A 19,161-nucleotide genomic window follows, 5' to 3' on the forward strand; every position below is an offset into this window, starting at 1 on the left:
TGAGAGAGGGAGAGAATGAATGTATATGTGAGAGAGAATATGTGTGTGTGTGAAAGAGAGAGAGTGTGTGTGTGTGTGTGTGTGTGTGTGTGTGTGTGTGTGTGCGCGCGCGCGACGTGCATGGATGTGCTTGCTTGTAGCTGAGATGTCTTGGTATAGCCATGGCTGTGAAGCAGCGTGCTCTCTGTGTATGAGCCTCTCATCAGAGAAGGGGGTACTTCCTACTTCTAAAACCTTCCCCTCTCCTCATACTATTTGGGTTCTTGCCTCTCCTGAGCCTATGTCTTCTTGACTGGAAGAAAGGATGGGGTCTTAGTTTATTACAGTCCCCCTGCTGATGGCTGACCATCTCTAAGTCCTTGACCTCAGGAGACAACAGGATCCTTCAGACAAGTGACCCGCCGCCAGGTAGACAGGATGTTCCCGGGATGTATTGGGATTTGGAAAATCTGAGCAGATACCACTTGGAGGCAGGGCCCTGGAGAGCCTTGGTAGGATGTGGTAATTAGAGATGGGATGCACAGCAGAGTAGGCTAGGTTTGGCCCACAGGGCAGCAGGGCGGGGATGAGAGATTGCCTCTACTTATCCCTCCACCCTTTCCCTCACTCTGCTCTTTGGCGGCCTGCTAGAGGTGGGTCCACTCAGTTGGCCAAGAGAGTATTTAAGTACTTAGGGAAAAAGTTCTGGATGAAAGCAGAGTGGCCTGAGAGCAGCAGAGTGGAGGGGAGCCCCGGGCCAGAAGCACCTTATATGCTGGCAGGCTCTGGGGCTGGATGGAGTGAAGGGGCGCTGGCAGTGTCAAGCTGAGGAGGAAGGGTCGTGTGGTCAGGGTCTTCAAGCTGGGTACAGAGAGGGGCTGCCTTGAAGGTGTCAGACTAGAATCAGAGGCTAGAAGCTTAGTGCAGGGGGGCCAGGGGATGTACTTTGGTTTAGGTGGGGAGGGCACATTTGGGAGATTTAAGCAGGATGGAGAGGATCTATCAAGGATGTCAGACTAGACAGCAAAGGGTTAGGGGCCAAGACCAAGATCTTTGGATCAATAGTAAGGGGCTCATTTAGGGACTCTGTGCTCACCTGAGTTGGCAAGATTAAAAGCTGTGACCTCAAAAGTGGGCCCAGCTTTGGGATCTCAAGCTGGACGCAGAGGGGACACCTGAGGGTGTCAGACTGCACATGAAAGGCAGGATTGGGGCTTCAGGATGAGCACAAGAGGCAAATTTAGAGGTTCTGAGGTTGGTACAAACGGGAAAAAAAATCAGGTTTCAGACTGGGCATAAAGGGCGGGGTTAGGGGGTTCTGGGCTTGGTATGAGGGTCAGGCCAGAACTTTGTACTGGGCATAGGAGAAATCGGGGTCTTTGAGCTGAGTCAAGGGGAACAGGTGGGGGGTTTCGTGCCAAACATGAAGGGTGGGATTGGGGGTTCCAAGCTTTGTGCAAGGGGGAACAGGTCAGAGTTTGGGGGCTGGGCAGAGAAGACCTTGGGGGCTTTGAGCTTGGTTAAGGAGGACAGGTTGAAGTTTTCGTGTTAAGCATGAAGAGCAGGTTTGAGGGTTCCGAGTTTGGCTTCGGGGGAGCAGGCCAGAGTTTTAGGTCTGGGTATAGGAGACATTGGGGGCTTTAAGCTTGGTCAAGGGGGACAGGTCAGAGTTTTCATGTAAAGCATGAGGAGGAGGTTTGGGGGTTCCAAGCTTTGTGCAAGGGGGAACGGGTCAGAGTTTTTCAGTTGAGCACTTGGGAGCTCTGAGCTTGGTGCAAGGGAGACAGGTGGGAGATTTCAGGCTGGGCACCTCAAGCTGGGTTAAGGGGAGATAGGTCAGAAGATTCAGGCTGAGCACAAAGGAGGGAGGCCTAGGGGACCAGAGGCTGGCTTGAGAATGGTCCTGGGGGCTGGATCCAGGGCTCCCAGCCAGGACAGAGCGCTTATCCTCCCTCCATCTCCACAGGTCCCTTAGCTTGTGGTCTGTGATGCCTGGCACTAGCCCTCTGTGAGGGGCTCTGCTGTTTGCCCGGGGCCCTCGGGCTCCACTGGAGGATGTCCGTGCTGCCCCCAGCCCTCTGTCCGTCCATCCCCAGCCAGCTCCATTGGGCCCACGGCCCGGCCCCCACCCTGCACCATGAAGGATGAAGAGAGGCTGCACAATAACGCTGTGGCCTGGCTGGCGTGCGCTGGGGTCTCGCTGCTGGCCAACGCATGGGGCATCCTGAGTGTCAGTGCCAAGCAGAAGAAATGGAAGCCACTGGAGTTCCTGCTGTGCATGCTGGCTGGCACCCACATGCTCAACATCGCCATCCCCATCACGATGTACGCGGTGGTCCAGCTGCGGCGTCAGCATTCTGACTACGAGTGGAACGAGGGGCTCTGCAAAGTGTTTGTGTCCACTTTCTATACCCTCACCCTGGTCACCTGCTTCTCGGTCACTTCTCTGTCCTACCATCGCATGTGGATGGTTCGATGGCCGGTCAACTACCGGTAAGTCTGGGTGTGGGGTGGGGTACCTTATGAAGGGGACATGGGGTCATAGATTTAGGGTGCCGAGAGACCTCAGAGGCTGTCTACTCCAATCCTTTCATTTTACAGGTCAGGAAACTGAGGCCCGTGGAGATTAAGTGACTTGTTCTAGTTTAGAGGTGGGCTGTGAACCCTGGCCTTCTTGGCACCCTAGTTCAGCACTATTCCATGTCATCTCTCTACATATAGAATCATGGACTGTTAGAACTAGAAGGAACCCTTTCCCCATCTGGCATCTTACAGAAGAGGAAACTGAGGCACGGAGATGGGAAGTGACTTATCTGATGTCAGGCAGCTCATTACTGACAGATTCAGGACAAAAGCCCAGGGAGGGCTCCTAACTTACAGTGTGGACCTCTTTCCTATCATATATGTACGTGTATGCACACGTGTAGGAGTGAGTTGGGGAATATGTAGAGCTCAGCAGGCCCTGGAGAATTGAAGGATCCTAGCATCCTAGATCTAGGGTTGGGAAGACCTCAGAGGCCATCTGGTACAACCCACTAATTTTATAGATGAGGAAACTGAGGCTCAGGAGGCTAAGGAATTTTGCCCAAGGTCACAGGGTAGTAAGCAGCTAAGGTAGGATTTGAACTCCGGTCCCCCAGCTCCAGAGTCCTTGCTTTGTCCACTGTATACATGCTTTCTTAGTTGCATAGACAGGTACTGTAGATGAGGATTGTAGCATAGGCTGTCAGATATAGCTGGTTTTACTGACTGCTATTTTTTTCTCCTTTTTTCAAATCTTTGTCCAGGGGTGGACTCAACTAGAAGGTGGGTAAGGGAGGTCATTGGTCCAAAGGGAGGGAAATTAATGTTTGGCAAACAAAAGACATCAGTTTAAAAAAAAACCCAACTATATAAGGTTCAGGTCTTCCCACAATGTATGTGCATCTCTGGACAAATCACTTCCTCCAAGCCTCCTCATCTACAAAATGATAATGATATTTGAACTACCTATCACGAATCATGAGTATTGGAAAGAAAGTGATAATGTTAAACTTGGAGTCAGGAAGACCGGAGTTCAAATCCAGCCTCAGATGCTTACTAGCTGTGTTATCTTGGGCAAGTCACTTTATGTCTGTTTGCCTCATTTTTCTCATTTGTAAAATAGGGATAATAACAGCATCTGCCTCCCAAGGTGGTTGTGAGGATAAAGTAAAATAACACGTATAAAATGTTATGTAAACATTAAAATGGCATATATGTTATTATTATTGTTGTTGTTATTATTATTATTATTATTACCACCTCAAAATGAGACTGAGCTACAAGTTACTTTGGACACTCCCTCTCTCCCCTGTGGAGCCTGGATCCTTCTTTATACAATGAGGGCCTCACAGAATGAGTGACTCAGGGCTGGGTGGAGGACTGAAGCTTTCTTAATGAGGCCCTGCATATTAGCTCCAGGCCTGGGAAGAAATCAGAGGATCTATTAGGGCGGGGAAGAGGAGGCAGGGGGATGGTAAAGAGGATGTTGCATCCATCCCTCTTCCACTCCCCAGACTGACCACATGCTGGTCATGAGACTAGTTAGAGAGAGGTGCAGTTTCAGACTATTGGAAACAGACAACGCTAAGTTAGAATCTAGGCTAGGTTGGTACCAAGGTTCATATGGGACACTGGACTCCAAAGAGCTTAAAAACTAGCAAGAAAACCACAGGAGTGGAATTAGGAAGACCTGGATTCAAATTCTACCTTACTAGCTCTGTGACCCTAGACAAGTCATTTAACCATGCCTCAGTTTCTCCAATTGTAAAATATGCGATTGCAGAGGGGAGGATTGGAGGGAGGTTAGACTCTAAGGTCCCTTCAAAACCTAAACTGATGACCCTATAAACCATTGCAAAAACCAGGGGGCAAGATATAGTTTGTCTGTCTCAACCTGTCCGCCCAAAACCTCAGTCTTTGACTACAACTTAAATTTCCTCCCCCTCCCCCAATCCGTTTAAATCCAACACACTGGAGATATAGCTAAAACGAGACACTGCTATCCTGTGCTGATTTCTTAGCCTCTGGAGCCAACCCACCATGCCCACTCCTGACTCAGCCCCACCATTGAGGCCCTGGCCCTGGGTGAAAGGGGAGACTTCCCAGGCCTCTGTAGGCATCTGACCTGTCCCTCACCCCAGTCAAGCTCCAGCTTAGTCACAGATCACAGGGGGTCCTGATGGCTATACCTGAAGAGGCCCAAGCGGGTCCTAAAGTACCTACGCAGAAAAGGGAAGTGGATCGCCATCCCAGCTGGGTGCCACCCTCTACCCTGCTGGGCTGTGGTTCCCAGGCGGCCAGTGAGCAGCTGGGGCTGCTAGATTGTCTGTCTTCCTGAATACAAATAAAGAGGCTTGTGCTGAGGGGCAGAGAGACCTGTTCTTTGGGTTCAGAGAGGGCAAGGAGGAGGGGTGAGGATGGAAGGGGTCCTTGGCCACACCCCACTTTACTCCTTAAACTCACACCCCCTTTGCTGGGCACAGCTTAAGAGAACAACAGATGTTCACATGGGTAGTTTCTGCCCTTTAACTGATGGCCGCTGTCTTCATTAGGTATCCTTGGCACATCCTCAAAAAAAAGTTTAACTATAAGCTAGTGATAAGTTATTCTTGTGTTTACTCTTACCCCCAGAACTAATTTGAGAGGCTCTTTAACCCTTTTATTCTGTGTTAACCACCCCTAATGAAGAGAGTTAAGTTAACAAACCAGGCCCAGTTGACTAATTTACTAATGGGCGGTGAACATTAGCTGTATACGATGAGAGCTCTGACCTACATAGGGAAACATCTGCACTGTCTGGGAGCCAGTAACTGGCATCTGTGTGCCTGCCCTTTGCTAGCTTTATTGAGAACCCTGGGAAGCAGAGAGGGACCCAGGCTTCCCCAGCCCAGCCCCAGGAAGGAGCTAGGGAGGATGAGAGGGGCCACTCCTTCTCTCCTCTGGTTTTAAGGCGAGCAGGGGCCAATCTCTTGTCCCGTACTTTGATGAGACAGAAAAAAATCCATTTGAAACCGAGTCAGTCACTGTCAGAAGGCTGAAGGAGCTTGGGAGAATCTTTTAGAGCAGGAGATGTGACAAGTGAGCCTTCCTTTCAGGCCTAGAGTGGGGTTGGGGGAAAGGAAGGAGGGAGGTGCCTTCTTCTTGGGGTGCTGGGCCTTTGTCTTGCTGGGTGAGGAGATGGGTACCCCCAGGTTCTCTCAAACAGAGGAGAGTGCAGACATTGTATCCCACTCCCAAGAAAGAAGAGATTGGGTGGAGACCTAGCCACCTTTAATGCCAGGAATGTTGTTCGTGGCGAATGATGGGGCATCTGGGTGGGAATGGACCATTTCAGAGAAGGCAGTGGTTTGGTGGAAAAGCTGTTGCGCCAGAGGACCTTGGTTCTCCTTCCAGCACTGCCATTGTGTAAGCCTTGGGCAAGTTGTCCTCAGACACTTCATAGCTACATCACCACGGGCAAATCACTTTACCTCTGGGAGTCTCAGTTTCCTCATCTCTAAAATGGGGATTATGGTAGTCCTGCCTCCTATTTCACATGGTTGGGGAGAGCCAGATTTGTAAACATTAACCCCATATATAAACATGATCTAGTTCCTGCACTAATATTCTTTTTTATTTTTATTCTTTAATAGTATTTTATTTTTTTCTAATTATATGTAAAGACAGTTTTTTAGCTTTCATTTTTACAAGATTTTGAGTTCCAAATTTTTCTCCTTTCCCTCTTCCTAAAATAGTAAGCAATTTGCTATATGTTATATATGTGGCACTAATATTCTCGAATCTCACCAGGGAGAGGCTGGTGTGGACATGGCTGTGAATAAATTACAGAGGCCTAAGGTTTATTGACAGGGCTTATTCAACTCCCCTCATTTTACTTGGGAGGAAATTGAGGCAAAGAGGTTGCTAGGGTCGTTGCTCTAGACCTAGAAGGCCATCTGGTTCAACCCCTCAGGAAACGTAGGCACAGGAAGATCATGTGATCCATAGCTCTAGTCCTGGGAGGATCTCCAAAGATATCTAGTCTGACCTCCTTATTTTACAGAAGAGGAAACTGAGGCAAAGAAAGCATCCTAGTATCATTGCTTTAGATCTGGAAGGGACCTCAGAAGCCATCGGGTTCATCCCCCTTATTTTACAGAAGGAAAAACTGAGGCCTAGAGAGACTGTGACTTGCCCAAGGTCACACAGATAGTAAATGGCAGAAGCAAGATTTGAACCCAGGACCTCTAACTCCAGCACTTACCGCTTCTCAAGAATCAGTAAAGGGGCTGTGGATTTTTTTAAATTGTCTTAGATGTCCTCCGATGCCAGAGATTGAAGGGAGACATTTTTAAACTCCACCCACTCGTGGGGCTTGGGGCTAAAGACCTAGGCCTGGGTGAAGGTGGGAAAGAGTCAGGACTAGGGGCTGGACACGTCTCCCCCCATTCCCCTTGGCTCACTGGAGACCCCATGAGTGAGCAGCTCCACACTCTCCCCGGCAGGCTGAGCAACACCAAGAAGCAGGCGGTGCACACGGTCATGGGCATATGGATGGTGTCCTTCATCCTGTCCACTCTCCCTGCCGTGGGCTGGCACGACACAACCGACCGCTTCTACACCCGCGACTGCCGCTTCATCGTCACCGAGATCGGGCTGGGCTTTGGGGTGTGCTTCCTGCTGCTTGTCGGAGGCAGCGTGGCCATGGGGGTGGTCTGCACCACCATCACCCTTTTCCAGACCCTCTCCCTCCAGACCGGCCACAATCTGGACCGCAACAAGTTTAACGTTCCGACCATCGTGGTGGAGGATGCTCAGGGCAAGCGCCGCTCTTCCATCGACGGCTCAGAGCCTATCAAGACCTCCCTGCAGATCACGTACCTGGTGGCCGGCATCGTCTTCATCTATGATTGCCTCATGGGCTTCCCTGTGCTGGTGAGCTGGGGTCTGGAGGAAGGAGGGTGGGGCTGCTATCTCCATCCCTCTGAGATGTGGAAGCCACTGGGGTGGGAAGGAGTCTCTTGGTCCTTGGAACTATAACTCTGAATCTTTACCCTCTAGACCAGGGATGCTTAGCCATTTGTTGGCCACGACCCGCTTGGGCAGATTGGTAAAGTGAATTGGCCCCATCTCAGAAACACGCGTAGAACAAAATTCAGGGTGCCTCAAAAGTCTTACGACAATCTTGAGACTGCCCTGAGACGTTTGGAACACCCAGTAGATAGGTTTGCGAAGGAAACCAATTATGTTGAAATACAGTTATCAAAATATTTTTAAAAGAGAACGGGCTTGTGGACAGTTAGTGACTTCACGGGTCCCTGCAATATTAATAATAACTCACATTTATGAATCATGTTAAAGATCATAGAATTTTAAATTTACAAAAGACTTTCAAAGTCACCTAGTCCAACCCTTCATTTTACAGAGGAGGAAACTGAGTCCCAGAAAGGTTAAATGACTTATGTGGGTCACGCAGACATCACAGGTTTAGAGCTAAAAGGGACCTTATAGGTTATTTGATTGAACCCCCTCATTTTTAGATGAGGAAACTTGAGTCCTAGGGAGGTTAAGTGACTTGCCCAAGATGGCAGATTTAGGAGGGGAAGGGGATTGGGGCTGGCACCAAATGACGTCTAAAATCCCTCCTGAGTCTGGGATGTTCTGGTCCTCCCCAATGGCCAGAGGAAAGACTAGGTGCCTAGCAACCCAAGGGAGACAGAGCTAGGCATATGAAGGATCCCTGGAGAAAAAGGGAAGAGACTGAGTCATGAGTTTTAAAGGTGTTGAGGAGAGCAGATTCCCAGAGAAAATGACACGTTTAACATGACACAGCTCATTGCTAATGGTTCTAGTTGGAGATTCATCTCCAGGAAAGAGATGAAAGCTCTTACCCATCAAGGGGAAGGGAGGGGCCGACAGACCTCACTCTGCTTCAGGAGACAGTGTCCGCTTCTCCCTTCCACTCCCTGGGCAAGGTCCCGGAATCAGCTGGCTCATAGCCTTGGGCTAAAAGGACCTGGGTTGGGGTACCATGGGGTGAAAAGCACAGGACTGCAGAAGCTGGCCTCTGTCTGTCTGCCCTCTCCTAGGGCTCTGCCTCAGTCAGTCTCTCCCTCAGCCTGTCAGCCCAGTCCCAGCCTCTGACCCCTGCATTGACCAAGCAGCAGGGAAGTGTTGGAGTAGGTCTGGATGAGCTGATTTTAGCTCCTGTCATCTTGAATTAATCAGTGGTAACAGCTCCAGGAAAAGTAAATTATGCATGCACAAAAAGTGCAGAACTTAGGTTTGGAGTTAGAAAGGGCCTCACGAACCATTTAGTCCAATCCCTCCATTTTACAGAAGAGGAAACTGAGGCCTGGAGAGGTTAAGTGACTTCCGTGGGTCATGAAGGGCTAAAAGAGACCTGGTAGGCTATTTAGTTGGACCCCCTCATTTTTGTGTCATGGCCCCCATGGGCATGAAGCCTATACCCCCCTTCCCAGAATAAGTTTTTTAAATGCCTAAAATAAAATACAGAGGATTACGGAGGAAACCAATGATGTTCAAATATGGGTCTCAAAATAGTGAAAAACTAAATTCAGTGATCCACTGAAATCTATCAACAGGCCCACTGGGGATTCATAAATCCCAGGTTAAGAACCCTGGGTTTAGATTGGCTCTCCTAGCATATCTCCTGCTGAGAAACTAGGAAGGTCAAGAGGACTCTGTCCCCCACATCTTTTCCATGTCATTTTTAGAAGGGGGGGATGAGAACAAGGGTCTGCTGTAGGGGCCCATCTGGAGACTGTCCAAAGTATTGAATTTAGGCTAGAGCTCTCCCAGTGACAGTGATTCAGAATCCCTAGCCCTCTTCACGTCCACCCTCAATCCTCTCTCAGCATAAGGTGCTGGGCTGGCTGATATGCGGAGACAAACCCAATCCCTGCCATTGAAGAGCTAGTGCTGACCTTATATGGGACCTTCTAGTCTTTCTTGTTAAAGTAGAATCTCCTTGAAAGCAGGGATTCTTTCATCCCTAACGCTTAGTACAGCGCCTGGTGTGCATTGCTGATTCAGTCGCTCAGTTGTGTCCTATTCTTCGTGACCCCATTTACCATAGCACGCCATGCACTTCTGTCCTCTACTGTCTCCCAAAGTCTGTCCAAGCTCACAACCTAACACAGAGCAGGTGCTAAATCAATGCTTGTTGACTTCTCAAATCCATGACAATCATATCCATTGTGACCTCCAGTACTAAATCCAGCAAGCTTCACAATCTTAATCAGTGTAAGGTCAGAGAGCTAAGAAAGTCCCCAGCCCCGCTGGGTTCTGATAGAACTAATATGTTTATTTAGAAATGGACCTGAATGTCTGACACAGAGCTGTGCTAATGGGCTAGAATGAGACAAAGACGGGGAGCCAGGGAAGAAGAAGGAGCCTGGGAGGAAAGCATATAGGGAGGCAGGAAAAAAATTCAGAGTTTTTAAAAATTTAAGTTTATAGGCTTTAAGAAGGAGGACCTATCTTTTGTTGTAAGGGATGGCTCTGTGGGAGGAAAGAGGGAAGGAAAGAAGCAGTTATTAAGCACCTACTGTGCCAGCCACTGTGCTAAACATTTTATAAATATCATCTCATTTAATTCTTATGTTAATCCTGAGAAGTAGGGACTATTATTATGCCCATTTTATAGTTGAGCAAACTGAGGCAAACAGAGGTGAAGTGATTTGTGCAGGGTCATACAGCTAGTAAATACCTGAGGCTGGATTTGAACTCAGGTCTTCCTGACTCTCGGTCCAGTGCTCTATCTGTTGGGCAGCCTAGCTGCCTCTAAAGGAAGGAAGAGGAAGAGGGATACAGGGGGATGTCTAGATGATGTAAAAATAAAAGATATCAATAAATTTTTATTTTAAAAAAGGTAAAGACCTTTGGCAGTCAAAATTTGGCCAACTGAGAGCTGTGGGTCAGTGACTGGGGGAGATAATGAGTTTAGGAAAAAGCATAGAGCTGAGAATTCTAGTCCTAGCTCTGCCATGAACCTACCTATGTGACCCACCCGTCTGGGTCTTGGTTTCCCCGTGGATGAAATGGAGCTAATGCAGCCTGCTGCTCAGAGTTGCTGTGAGATAATGGATATAGTTTGAAAAAGGTCAGGCACTGACCTCAGAAACTCCACAGAATCTGTTCATTTGTGTGGGTATTCCCTCTACCAATGCGGATCGCTGCCCATCCAAACCTTGCCCATCTTGTGAGATTCTTGTTCCATGTCCTCCCATAGATTTCCTGCAGGACCCTTCCCCACCCAAACACACTGGGACCTTCTTTGCTTTCTCTCGATGTCACAAGGGCACCATGGGCGTCCATCAGTTCCAGTGTCACTTTCTCTATGTGATCAGGCCATCTTCTTTTCCATCATGTGTTTCTTTGATGCCATCCATCATTCATTAATCAATCAGTCAATCTATAAGCATTTATTGCTGATTACATGCTAGCCACTGTGCGAGGTGCAGGAGATCTAAAGAAAAAAACAAAGGTAGTTTCTACCCTCAAGGGGCTTACATCCTAATAAATGAGACAACATGTAAATACACAGGTCCGTACAAGTTACCTACTGAGTAGTCAACCAACCCGCAAGGGTTTATGAGTTACCTGCTTTGTGCCAGGCACGAGGGATAAAAACACAAAGAATGAAATACCCCCTACTCTGAAGGAGCTTCCATACTCTTGGGGGAGAGTCCTCATAAAGAATAAATATAAGCAAAGGGAAAACAAGGAGGTTGGGGCAGCTAGGTGATGCAGTGGATAGAATGCTGGGTCTGGAGTCAGGAAGATTCAAATGCAGCCTCAGACACTTACTAGTTGTGTGCCCTCGGACAAGTCACTTCACCCTGTTTGCCTCAGGTTCCTTATCTGTAAAATGAACTGGAGAAGGAAATGGCAAACCAGTCCAGCATCTTTACCAAGAAAACCCCAAATGGGGCCATGAAGACTCAGACATGACTGAAATGAGTCAACAACAACATTACAAGAAAGTTATAGAAGGCAGTTAGGAAGGGAGGCCTTGTCAACTGAAGTCCATTCCAAGCACAGGGAGCGCACCACATTCCATTGCAAAAGGATGGAGGTGGAAGACAGAGCGCCACGGTGGTAGAAAGTGGTTGTGGCACCTCATTCTCAAAGAGAACCAGAATGACGTCATAAGGCATAGTGGGTCCAACTGGCTGATCAGACCAGTATGAGCGTGGAAGGCTCTACCGCAGGCTGGGCACAAGTAATCCATATGAGCATTTGGAGTGGAGATGGCTCTGAATGTGCACATCTCCAGTTTCTTTGGAGTGGTAGAAGGTAGTCATAGAAGGAGAGGCTCGAGTGGGGACGACCAGGAAAGGCCTCCTGCAGAAGGCAGTCTTAGGCTGAGTCCTGAAGAAAGCCAGAATTTCTAAGGTGGAGGTAAAAAAGGGGAGAACAACCCAGGTACGGGGGCAGGGGGCAGCCCATGCCAAGGCATGGAGAAGGGGGAGAGAGTCTTTGTGCAGCCGCCACATGCCTCTCCATTGCTCTCTGGGCAATAATCACTTTGAATTCTTGGAAAATCATGACATTCTATAACTCAGAGACATAAAGCCAGATGGGTAGAATATTGGCATTAGAAGGGTGGACCGTTGTTTCATACCGTGAAGTTTGGGTTCAGGAAAAGAACTTTGCAGATTCCCAAAGGCAATCCATCTGGATACTGTTAGCATTTGAGTGCCCGGCTGACTGATGGGGAAAAGGAAGCAAGCTTTCTGTCTGCCTTGCACCCGGGGATTGCTGTGGTCTCCCCTGCTTTTCACCCCGCCCCCTCCCAATGGGGGACTCTCTCTTGGGTAATCAGGCCCCGAATCAAGTCTGCTACTGAGTCATTCTTTGTTCTAGACAGCAGAAAAGCAACCCAGGCTCCCCTTGTTTGTAGGTGCACAGTCTAGATACCCAGCTCCCAAAAGCTCCAAGAAATGGGCAGCAAAAAAATAATAATAATTTTTAAAAACCAAAAAAAGAAATGGGGAGCAGCCAGCTACTGGGATCTACCAGCCTCTGGGACCCTGGGCCAGCTTTCTTCCTGGGGGCTCCGCAGAGCGAACGTCACGTATGCCTCTGGATGACCAGTAAATCAATGGCCAGATGTTCATTCAGGCCCAGTTCATTCATGTCCTCAGCCCAGTTCTCTTGGCTTTACATCAAGTGATACACATGAATAATTAGGAAAAATTAAATGACAATCGAAGCTTAATGAGAGATGTGGTTATTGTTGTTGAGTCATGTCTAACTCTTCCTGACCCCATTGGAGGTTTTCTTGGCAGAGATATTGGAGTGGTGTGCCATTTCCTTCTCCAACTCATTTTACAGAAGAGGAAACTGAGGCAAACAGGGTGAAGTGACTTGCCCAGGGTCACCCAGCTAGTAAGTGTCAGAAGCCGGATTTGAACTCAAGGAGATGAGTCTTCCTGACTCCATGTGCTATGGTGTCACCTTAGCTTCCTGTTATGAGAGATAGGCACATAGGTTTAGAGCTGAAAGAGACCTTGGAATTCATTGAGTCAAGTCCCTCATTTTACAGAGGAGGGAGCTGAAGCCAGAGAATGGAAGCGATTTGCCCAAGGTCACACAGGTAGATAGTAGAAGAGCTGGGATTTGAACCCAGGTCCTTAAACTCAAAAACCAGCACTCTTTCTGGTGAAGCACAATGCCTCTGACCTATGGGCACTTGTGATTAGCCGCTAAATGAATCTTACAATTAAGTGGAGTGGGAAGGAAGCCTTATGTAGAGAAAATAGCACAAGATTTGGAGTCAGAAGGCCTGGGTTCAAATTTTGGCTCTGTGCAAGGGCTTAGTTTCCATCTTGTCTCCCTCACTAGACTGGGAGCTCCTTGAGGGCAGGGACTGTCTTTTTACCTTTCTTTATATCCCCAGTGTTTAGTACAGTGACTGGCACATAGTCGGTGCCTAATAAATGCTTGTTGATGACTGACTCCTCTCTAGAATGAGGAGTTGGAGCAGATTCCTCTGGCCAAGACCCTTCTAGCTCTAAATTCAGTTGTCTTGCTCATAAGGCTGGTCCCAGATCATTTTTTGGCACTGAAACTAACCTGCCCTTTCAGCTGCAGGGAATCCCGGGCCCAGGTTCTTTGCCGGAAGAGAAGAGACCTGGACCTATTAACTTATTAACCCCTTTGGGTAATATCCCAAGGGTGTTGAGGAGAGAGGAACTTGGTTCTGCCCCTTAAAAATTAGGAGTGACCTTGGGCAGATCATTGACATCTCTGTCATGGGATATGTCAATATCAGAATCATCAATCATCTGGGCATTAGTGTCTTCATCTCTAAAATGAAAGGGATGGGACCAGATGATCTCTAAGGACTCTTGGAGCCCTAGATCCCATAATTCTAGAAGGAATACAGAAGTTGGCTTGGGGAGAGTTCACCATGGGCTGGGGTGGTTGGGATTGTACCCTTATGTTACCTTTTTCCCAAAGATCTCAAGTCACTTCTGTGGTCTCACCTTGGGTAGGGAAGAAGGGAAAGTGGACAAGATTTATTAAGCACCTACTGTGTGCCAGGCGCTATGTGAAGTGTTTTTTGAATATTATCTTATTTGATAGGGAAGGACAGGAATTATCATCCCCCTCCCCTTTTTTTTGACGAGGAGCAGCTAGATGGTTCAGTGGATAGCATGCCAGACCTGGATGGAGTCAGGAAGTTAAAAACTGACCTCAGATACTTGTGACCCTGAGGAAGTCACTTAACATCTGTAAAATGAACTGGAGAAAGATACTCCAGTCTCTTTGCCAAGAAAATCCCAAATGAGGTCATAAAAGAGTTGGATACGACTGAAAAATGACTCAACTCGAGTTTTTTGGATGGGAAAATGGGCCCAGAACATTCAGAAGACTTGTCTGGCATCACACAGTGAAGTGAGGCTCAAAAGACTCAAATCCTAGTCTCCAAACTGAGCTCCTTTTGTGGAGCTCTAGGGATGAGGGAAGAGAGCAGCCAACAAGCATTGATTAAACAACTACTGTATACCAACCAGTGTGTTAGGCACTGGTCAGTAAACATTAATTAAGTACCTCCTGTGTGCCAGCCACTGGCTAAGTGCCGGGAATACAAAGAAAAGTAAAAGACAGCCCCTGCCCTCGAGGAGCTTACAGTCAAACGAAGGAGACAACATGCAAAGAACTGTGGACAAACAAGCTGTAGATGGAATATTTTGTATAGGCATCGGAAATCTGAAGACAAAAATAAAATATACCCTGCTCTCCAAGAGCTTCCATTCTATTGTGGATTTATACACATAAAAGTAAATATGAAATAAATTTAGGGTGCTTGGGAATCTCCAGAGGGGAAATATAAAAGAGTTGTATTGTATGTGTGTGTGTGTGTGTGTGTGTGTATATATGTATCTATTTACATATATGTGTAAAATGTGCAAAAACTTTGTCTATTTTTTGAAATGCATGAAAAATATTTTGTCTATTTTTTGAAATGTATGAAAAAAGATATATTTTTGAAGTATACAGAATTATATATTGAAATATATAAAATATTTTGTATATATTTTTAAATATACAAAAGCATTTTGTATATTTTTGAAATATTAAAAATATGTGGTCTGGTTTTTTAATATATGAAAAATATGTTGTCTATTTTCAAAATACATGAAAAATATTTTATCCATTTTTGAAATATATGAAAAATATTTTGAATATTTTTGGAATATGTGAAAACTGTTTTGTCGATTTTTAAAAATATACCAAAAAATCCTCACACACACACCCCCATCCCATCCCACTTCAGAAAAGATGCTATTTTCTCATTTGTTTGGAGTGCTAGCAGCTTCAGAGATCAGCAAAGTCCTGGTGGAGAAGGTGGTACCAGATTGCATTTTGAAGGGAGCTGAGGTTCTAAGGGGCAGAGGAGGGGAGGGAGGGAGGGCCTCTGGGCTGTGCAGATATGGAGGCTAGAGATGGGACTTCGTGTGTGAGAAACAGTATGCAGGCCATTTTAGTGTGATTGAAGATCATGTACAATAAAGCCTAGAAAGGTGGGTTGGAGCCACAATGTGAAAAGAGGAGTTTGTATATTTTTTCCCTAGAGGCAGTTGGGAACCACTAGAGTTTCTTGGGCAGAGCAGCGACCCCCTCAGAACTGTGCTTTTGTGGTATCTCTTTGGTGGCTCTGTGGGCCAGGTCACTGAAGGTTTCTCCCGTGTCGTCACACAGGTGGTAAGCTTCACCAGCCTCAAGGCGGACACCTCCTACACCTGGATGGCTCTGTGCATGCTCTGGTGCTCCGTGGTGCAGTCCTTCCTGCTGCCCTTCTTCCTGTGGGCCTGTGACCGCTATCGGGCTGACATCAAGGCCGTCTGGGAAAAGTGTGTGGCCCTCATGTCCAATGACGAAACAGATGAGGGTGAGTGCTGGGACTCTAGGGAGCCTGGGAGATTAGGGTCAGCAGAGGGCTCTGGGAGTCATGCAGGGGGATCGGAGGTCACAGAACCAGAGCTGGAAGGGACCGCAGAGGCCATCTCAGTCATTTTACAGATGGAGAAACTGAGGCCCAGGGAGGCAAAGTGACTTGGAATCCTGCATCCAGGGCTGTAAAGGACCTCAGAAGCCATCCAAGCCAACTCCTGCATTTTACATATAGGGAAACTGAGACAGCTTGGGGAGATTAGGTGACTTGCCCAAGGTCACACAGATAGTAGGTGTCAGGTAAGATTTGAACCCAGGTCCTCTGAGTCTTAGCACTACTGCCTTTTCCATCAGATCTCCCTACTTCTAATAAATCACCTCCAAACAGTCCCAGAATCCCTTCAACTCAAGGACACTGAGCAAAAATGTCTTCCCCTCCACAATTTCACCCCCACTAGAAGTCTGCAAATGACCAGATGACCACTGACTGGGGCTACTGTAGAGGGGACTCTTGGGTAGGTACATGGTGGATGAAATAGCTGCAGATTCTTTGTGTAATGATCAGCCTCAAACACCCTCCAGGCTTCCCTTGGATGACCAGAGGAAGCCTTTCATTGGCCAGGTGTTTTAGGTCCTCAGTCATTTGATGAAAATATTCATTTGGGCATTCTTCTGCCCCACCCCCCACTAGCTCCCTGTTACTGAGCTCAGTCAGGGAATGGTATTCTGGTTAATGAAATCTTCTGGTCAATGGAGGGTTACCATGGCAACCAGACACAGTTCACCAATTCTAACCTAGATTTTCAGATCCACGCAATGCTGGAAGAATGCCTTCATAATCTAGCCCCTTTCTGATGATTCTGAAGGCGCTCTTAAGCCCAAGTTAAATGCACTGGTTTATTGGAGCATTCTGCTCTTAGAAGAAAGACATTCATTCAGCAAACATTCCCTCAGGCAATATTTATCAAGTCTTTGTCCTAAGCACTGGAGATACAGAAACAAAAATTAAATATCCCTTGCCCTCAAAAGGCTTACATTCTATTGAGAGGAAGCCATAGCATAAATAAATAAATACAAATTGTGAACCAAATAAATACTGAGTAATAGGGGAGGGAGGTAGCTGGGAGGGGGAGGATCAGAAAAGGTCTTGGTAGAAGCCCCCTTGTCAGAATCATGTTTTAAATGTACAAAATAAAATACAGAGGATTACAAAGGAAACCAATGATATTGAAATACAAGTCTCAAAATCTGGAAAAACCAAATTCAATGGTCCACTAAAGTCTTTATCACCTGACCTGAGCACCTACTGTGTGCCAGGCACTGCCCTAGGGATACAAAGATAGAAATTACTAATAATAACTAGGATTTTTTTATAGGTCTGTAAGATTTGCAAGGTGATTTGCGTGTTATCTCATTTGACCCTTATAGAACCCCTGGGACGTAGGTGATATTATTATCCCCATTTTTCAAATGGGGAGGCAAACATAGGTTAAGTGACGTGTTCAGGGTCACACAGCTAGTAGGTGTCTGAGGCAGGATTTGAACTCATATCTTCCTGACTCCAAGTTCCTCACTTTACACACTGTATCACCTAGCTGCCTAAATAATGCTATACTTGTTCTCCTGTAGCTTGCATTCTACTGGGCTCAGCCAGGGAGATGCCTTACTTTGCCTTCAATTCTCCTTACTCTAATTCTTCTAAGCTCCCAGGGGTCACTCTTACCAGTCCTGGTAGTGATCCCTGGGGTTTCTTTGTGGCTCCATTCCATGATGGGATCCTAGCTCCCCATTCTCCATTCACACGTAAATCTAGGACTTGTATCTTGTACCTCTACAGACTGAGGAGGTCTCTCGAGTTGAGTCAGTTCACTGTTTCTATGGTAAAAGGCCCTTCCTAGTTTGGGGAAGTGGGGGTGGCCAGGTGTGACTTTCCAGAACCCCAGGGTCATCCTGCCTCTGTAAGGTCTCTGGCTCAGCTCTTAGCCTCTGTCCCTCGCAGAGACCAGCCTGGATGGCGGCCTCCACACGGACCTGATATACGAACGGCCCTTTGACTACAGCTACAGGGGTGACTTCCTTGCCCTGGACCACATTGCCAAGTATGACTTCTCTGCCTTGGAAAGGGGGATCCCTCAGCTCTATCCTCTGCAGCCCATCCAGGAGGACAAAATGCAGTATCTTCAGGTAACAGGAGTTGGGGAAGAAAGGAAGGAAATAGGAAGAGGAGGAAGGAAGGAAGGAAGGAAGGAAGGAAGGAAGAAGACGGAGGAAGGAAAGAAGACGGAGGAAGGAAGGAAGAAGAGGGGGAGGAAGGAAGAGGAGGGAGGGAAGAAGGAAGAAGAGGGAAGGAAGGAAAGAAGAGGGAGGGAGGAAGGAAGAAGAGGGAGGAAGGAAGGAAGAAGAGGGAGGAAGGAAGGAAAGAAGAGGGAGGAAGGAAGGAAATAAGGGGGCGGGGAGGGAGGAAGGGACTCAGACTGCCCATTGAGGCCTGGACCACTGGAACCACTGTCCCCCAGGGACTATCTTGCCTCTCTGAACACTATGCCCTTCTCCTAAGTTATTTTCATACTCATTTCATGTTCCAAGAAGACAGGCAACATCCTTCCCTAGAAATGAAAACAGGCTCAGAAACCCTGTATATTCCCTCATGTCACACAGCACTCGAATCCTGGTCTCCCTCTCCCTGTCATAGCTAATTCTATTTCCCCCTAGATCAGGCTGTCTTAACCTGGGGTCCATGAATTTGGTTGTTTAAAAAAAACCAACCATATTTTGATAACTATTTCAGTTTAATACATTTCCTTTGTAATCCTATATATTTTATTTTATGCATTTAAAAACATGATTGCAAGAAGGGGTCATCCAAAAGCCGCACCAGAATGCCAAAGGGGCTGCTGATACAAGGGAATTAATCGTTTTTGTAGCACCTACTATGTGCTGAGCTCTATGCAAAGTCCTTTTTCTTTTATGTTATCTCATTTGATCCTCACAGCCACCCCATGAAGGAGGTGCTATTATTATCCACATTATCCACATATTACAGTTGAGAAAATTGAGGCCATAGGTTAAGTAACTTGTCCATGGTCATACAATTATTAAGTGTCTGAGGCTAAATTTGAATTCAGGTCTTTCTGACTCCAGGCCCAGTGCTATCCATTGCACCACTGGCTGCCTATAAAAAAAAAAAAAAAAGGTTAAGAACTTCTACGATAGATGGATGGATAGATAGGTGGGTGAATGGATGGATTATAG

At 47.1% G+C, this 19,161-nt stretch overlaps 1 protein-coding gene across 1 annotated transcript in view; it reads left to right on the forward strand.

The window, feature by feature from the left end:
* GPR153 (G protein-coupled receptor 153) overlaps positions 1-19,161 on the forward strand; it is a 34,343-nt gene that overhangs the window by 5,950 nt on the left and 9,232 nt on the right. The window contains exons 2-5 of the mRNA XM_020975105.2: positions 1,946-2,472; positions 6,987-7,416; positions 15,718-15,907; positions 17,909-18,093. Coding sequence (XP_020830764.1) covers positions 2,117-2,472; positions 6,987-7,416; positions 15,718-15,907; positions 17,909-18,093 — 1,161 coding nt within the window. The 5' untranslated portion in view covers positions 1,946-2,116. The remainder of the gene's footprint in view (positions 1-1,945; positions 2,473-6,986; positions 7,417-15,717; positions 15,908-17,908; positions 18,094-19,161) is intronic.

Source organism: Phascolarctos cinereus, unplaced genomic scaffold (genome assembly GCF_003287225.1).
Source record: "Phascolarctos cinereus isolate Bilbo 61053 unplaced genomic scaffold, phaCin_HiC Scaffold_726;HRSCAF=1367, whole genome shotgun sequence".
Taxonomy (NCBI): domain Eukaryota; kingdom Metazoa; phylum Chordata; class Mammalia; order Diprotodontia; family Phascolarctidae; genus Phascolarctos; species Phascolarctos cinereus.